Source organism: Triticum aestivum, chromosome 7D (assembly GCF_018294505.1).
Source record: "Triticum aestivum cultivar Chinese Spring chromosome 7D, IWGSC CS RefSeq v2.1, whole genome shotgun sequence".
Classification (NCBI taxonomy): domain Eukaryota; kingdom Viridiplantae; phylum Streptophyta; class Magnoliopsida; order Poales; family Poaceae; genus Triticum; species Triticum aestivum.
Genome location: NC_057814.1, coordinates 48,481,726 through 48,486,510, shown reverse-complemented (window position 1 = coordinate 48,486,510; position 4,785 = coordinate 48,481,726). Strand labels below are relative to the sequence as shown.

At 42.8% G+C, this 4,785-nt stretch overlaps 1 protein-coding gene across 1 annotated transcript; it reads left to right on the top strand.

Moving 5' to 3' along the window:
- Nucleotides 1–347: 347 nt before the first annotated feature.
- LOC123169934 (probable O-methyltransferase 2) lies at nucleotides 348–1,911 on the top strand. Its single transcript, XM_044587782.1, has 2 exons — nucleotides 348–1,220; nucleotides 1,333–1,911. Exons 1-2 carry the CDS (start codon nucleotides 411–413, stop codon nucleotides 1,630–1,632), a joined length of 1,110 nt encoding a protein of 369 aa, XP_044443717.1. The 5' UTR covers nucleotides 348–410; the 3' UTR covers nucleotides 1,633–1,911.
- The last annotated feature ends 2,874 nt before the right edge of the window (nucleotides 1,912–4,785 follow it).

Below are 4,785 nucleotides of genomic sequence, written 5' to 3'. Positions count from 1 at the left end.
GACACAAATTTTTTTTTTGACGGGAACACTTGACACAATTAATTTCACTGGTGCCATGCATGTCAGTTGTCCTAAGATATTTTTTGCAATTCCAGATGAATCTGCTAGATCAAACTCTCCTGGCAATCAGCAGTGCCTGCCAACAACCCCATAAATTCATCAAGACAAGAGTCCATGACCGATCTGGCGCCACAATGCCACAACTGGGAGAGTGGACTGCAGAAACATATACACCTGTCTGCATATTCATACTTTATTATCTCGTGTGCCGCGTGTTACTTCATAGCCTGTTGTGTCGTGTGGTGTCTATTTAAGCACTACTATCACATCAACGAATTCCCAAAGCAACACATAGCAACCACACACTCATCAAGAGCCCGGAACAGAGAAGGAGAGGGTCCGGGAGAGCGATGGCGGCTCAGGCAGACACCATTGAAGTTCCCACGGACGCTGAGCTGCTACAGGCGCAGGCTGACCTGTGGCGCCACAGCCTCTACTACCTCTCGTCCATGGGGCTCCGGTGCGCCGTCCAGCTTGGGATCCCGACCACCATCCACCGCCTCGGCGGGGTCGCTTCGCTGCCCGACCTGATGGCCGAGCTGTCCCTTCCATCGGTAAAGATGCCCTTCCTCGGCCGGCTCATGCGCGTGCTTGTCACGTCGGGCCTCTTCGCAGCCGACAAAGATACCGAGTCCGGCGGGGAGCTCTACCGCCTCACCCCGCTGTCTCGCATCCTTGTGGACGGCGTCGACGCGGATGAGCACCACAGCCAAAAATATTTCGTGCTTGGCGTGACCGCGCCGCATTGCGCGGAGGCGGCGTTGGGGCTGGCGGACTGGTTCAAGAAGGACCTTGAGCCACCAGTGCCGTCACCCTTCGAGGACATGCATGGCGCCCCAATCTTTGATGAGAGAACACCACTCATGGACGAAGAGTTTGACGCCGTTGCCAACCAAGGCTTGGCTGCCCACGACAACCTGGGGATTGCCACCATACTGCGAGAGTGCGGTGACATCTTCAAGGGGCTTGAATCTCTGACTGACTGCTGCGGCGGCGATGGTACAACGGCGAGGGCTCTCGTCAAGGCTTACCCGCACATCAAGTGCACTGTGTTGGACCTTCCGAAGGTGATCGACAAAGTCCCAACTGATGGTGTCGTTAACTATGTTGCGGGTGACCTGTTCCACACCGTCCCATCTTCTCAAGCCGTGATGCTCAAGGTATATATAACATGACAAAGCATGGGAAATTCTTACATTTTGGTCTTACAACTCATAGAAGTCACACTTACCCACCTTTCATTCTTTGAACCTTACCTATATATTGTTGCAGCTTGTGCTACATTTCTGGAGCGACGAGGATTGTGTGAAAATCTTGACCCAGTGCAAGAAGGCCATTCCTCCGCGCGACGAGGGAGGAAAGGTAATTATCATAGACATCGTCATTGGACCTTCCTTGGGGCCAATAATGTTTGAAGCCCAACTCCTGATGGATATGCTCATGATGGTGAACACAAGAGGGGTTCAACGGAGTGAAAATGACTGGCGCAAGCTATTCGTTGAAGCAGGGTTCAAAGACTACAAAATTGTGAAGAAACTCGGAGCTCGATGCGTTATCGAGGTCTACCCATAAGATGACGTGCTCTAAGAATATGAATAAAGGAGAGGTGTTTGTTTTTCTAAATGAATAGCTTCATGGATCTTGTAAAGTAGCTAGAGCGTCTGAATTAGCTGCCATATGGTCCATGTAAGGTTCATTTAGAGAAGTACTAAAACACTGTGTGTGTGTGTTTAGTTTTTACCATGTCGGTGGGCTTCCAAACGTCCAACAACACTTTCTTGTTTTTTGCCGTCCATATTATGTATTGTTGACACATTATCTTTTTATATCAATAACGATATTTTCCCTTCATATTAAATGCAAAAGCTAGAAACTAGAAATCAACAAGGAGACTCTTTGTTTGACGGCACCAAATGTTCGTGGACAGCGGGCGGCCATCTAACCGTAGGCAATAAATGTCCGCCCAGTTAGTCAACTCGGGTCAATTCAATAAAATTATTCTTCTAACATCATATTCTCATTGTTGTCCAAATCCTCGTATCACTAACAAATGCCTATGATCAGGAAAACAAAATCATCATGCAACACTTGAGCTAGTCCTAGAGCCAAGACTACAAATCAGGTTTTACCGTTTATTATTTTACACGTTCTTGTGAGTTTTTCTCCGGATCACATATTTAAGAGCGATAGCAGTTATAGCATAGAATATGAACACATAATTATAAACATGGAAATAAATAGTACAAATATTATTGCCTCTAGGGCATATTTCCAACACTAATCTCTTCAACTATAAAAATATATTGTCAATCTACAACCCTTCTCTCAAACCACGGAATTGAGTTCTTTTGAACTTCTGATTCTTCAGAATCAAGCGAAAAGAACTGGCCCATAGTTGCTTGGTGCTGGACTGGGTTGCATGATGTTCCAGCCGGCCTGACATCTCCTTTGGTGGCCAAGAGAGTTTATTTCGTCGTTCTTCCTTCTTCCGATTTATTTTTTCCTTGCTCCTTTGTTATCTTTGTTTCTCAACCTCCATGAAGGTCATGACACCAAGCAGCTATTTCCTATGGTGCTTCATGCGGTTGTTCTTGATCTTGAATATGTTCCGCTCGTGCTAATTGTGTAGTTGTTCTTCAAGAAAAAAATGCTTAGGTTTAAGCTTGATTTTATTTCCTTTTTATTCGATTTTCTCTTTTGCTTCAGTGTATGCATAAATATACCTTTGTAACAGCGCACTGGCAAATTATTATCAGGGGTGCATGTTGAGGTGATCGAATTTCATCAGACTGGTGAAAATTCCTCAGATGTTTGTAGAGAGAGAAAATAATTCCATTACTTTTCAGTTTCTTGTGATAATGAACAAAAGATTTGGGCTGCATTTGTCGCGTGCATGATTGCATGATGATCAATGAAGCTCCTTTTATGAGTTGGACTGCTCCTCTCCTATCATTATCGCACTATACCACAGGTTATTCTTTTCAGTTACTGTTTTCTTGTCTTCTTTTCTAAGAAATAGCTATTTTTGTCAGCATAATATTAAACAAGAAATTTCTTAAGATCATGTACAAATAGAACTATAACTTGTCTATCCTTCTCAAAATATGGATATAAGAATAAGCATAAATCATCGTACATACACTGGCTGAAATCTTGAATTATGAAAATTATCCACATTGAGGCTAAGAGTAATAAAATATTTAAATGATAAGATGCAAACTTTGGGTAACGTGAAAAGTGCATAAAATGACATTTCAGCAAATCTTGTCTTTTCTTCCCTTTTCAAAACATGAGTACACCATGTGGACATATCACACATGCACATGAAAACCACCACATGAATGTGGGAATGTATCTGTTGCACCGGGGCATTTGGTGCTACTGGTGCATCGGACCCCGTTGCACATTTAAAGTTATACAAAATAAATCCGAAAACAAATTAGTGCATTGAAACAACATCACTGTATTTCTCATAAAAATTCAAATCAAAATTTGAAACATTGCTCGAGATACAAAAATGAAAAATTCGACATCGAATAGTACATAACACAAGTTGGGCTTCAGATTTGGCCCATTAGCACATTCATGTCGAATTTGTCATTTTTGTATCTCGACCAAATGCCCGGTGCACTAGATACACTCCCCATACTCACACAACATATACTAAAGATCAGAGTCTCTAGGCGAGTTTAAATATATTTAACAAAATCCACGCACCTCTAGTTGCCGACGGCTATATATGTTGCTTATTTGATTTATTGAACTTGAATGTTTAACTGCTTTAAGTGAAGTTCAACCTGGATTGAAACTGAAAATTAATGAATTTAGCAGCTGGAAGTCGTGTGTACAGAACTTTGCCAAAATCCAGCCCATCTCCAAAATAATTAGTGGCTTTGTAATTATTTCAGTATTATTGTCCTTTCATCTTTATGGATTGTGTGTATCATGTCCGTGCGAATGGCGATGCATTTGATTCAATAAAACATACAACCAGCTCTGTTCTCCATCAATCCGGTTGTCTATATACTCCCTTCACAAGAAGATATGAAGATTGAAATAACCAAACATGCATGTCACTCAGTGGTTGGATCCGGCGAGGCCCAAGCTCTGCAGTCTACAGACGGAGAGGTCGTAGACGTCGGTAACAGTACCCTGGTGGGCCGTAAGCGCATGGGCAGCATTCTGATGGGGCCAGAAATGGCAGAGACGATGGCGGGGGTGACAGCCTGATGGTGTGGACAATCGGGGCAGACTGAGACACCCATGATGGAGATCTGGGGGATCGCAAACATCAATAGTCCACGCAGCAAGTGTCAGTTGTCTTCAATATTTTTTCTGCAAGGTTCTAGAGATAAGATCTGCGAGATCAGACTCCCCAGGCAATCAATAGTGTCAACTATCAACAACCCGTTTAAATAATGAAGATCTGATGAAGGTTTTTTTTTTTCCAGGGAAAAAAGAGTTTATAAATCAAGCACCTAAGGGCATGTACAATGGTTGATAAGATAGTCTTATCTTCACTCTTGCATGTAATTTAGAGATGACAAAAAAAACATGTCTACAATGGGTCATATCTTAGCCTTATCTTAAATAACTAGCTATTCCTAAAAACATGATGAGACATATTGTGCTAAGAGAGCATCTCTTGTCTTCTCTTATTTAAGAGAAGACTAGCCTTTTCTTATGATTTCTCTCTCCTCCACCCCATCATTTATCCTACGTGGC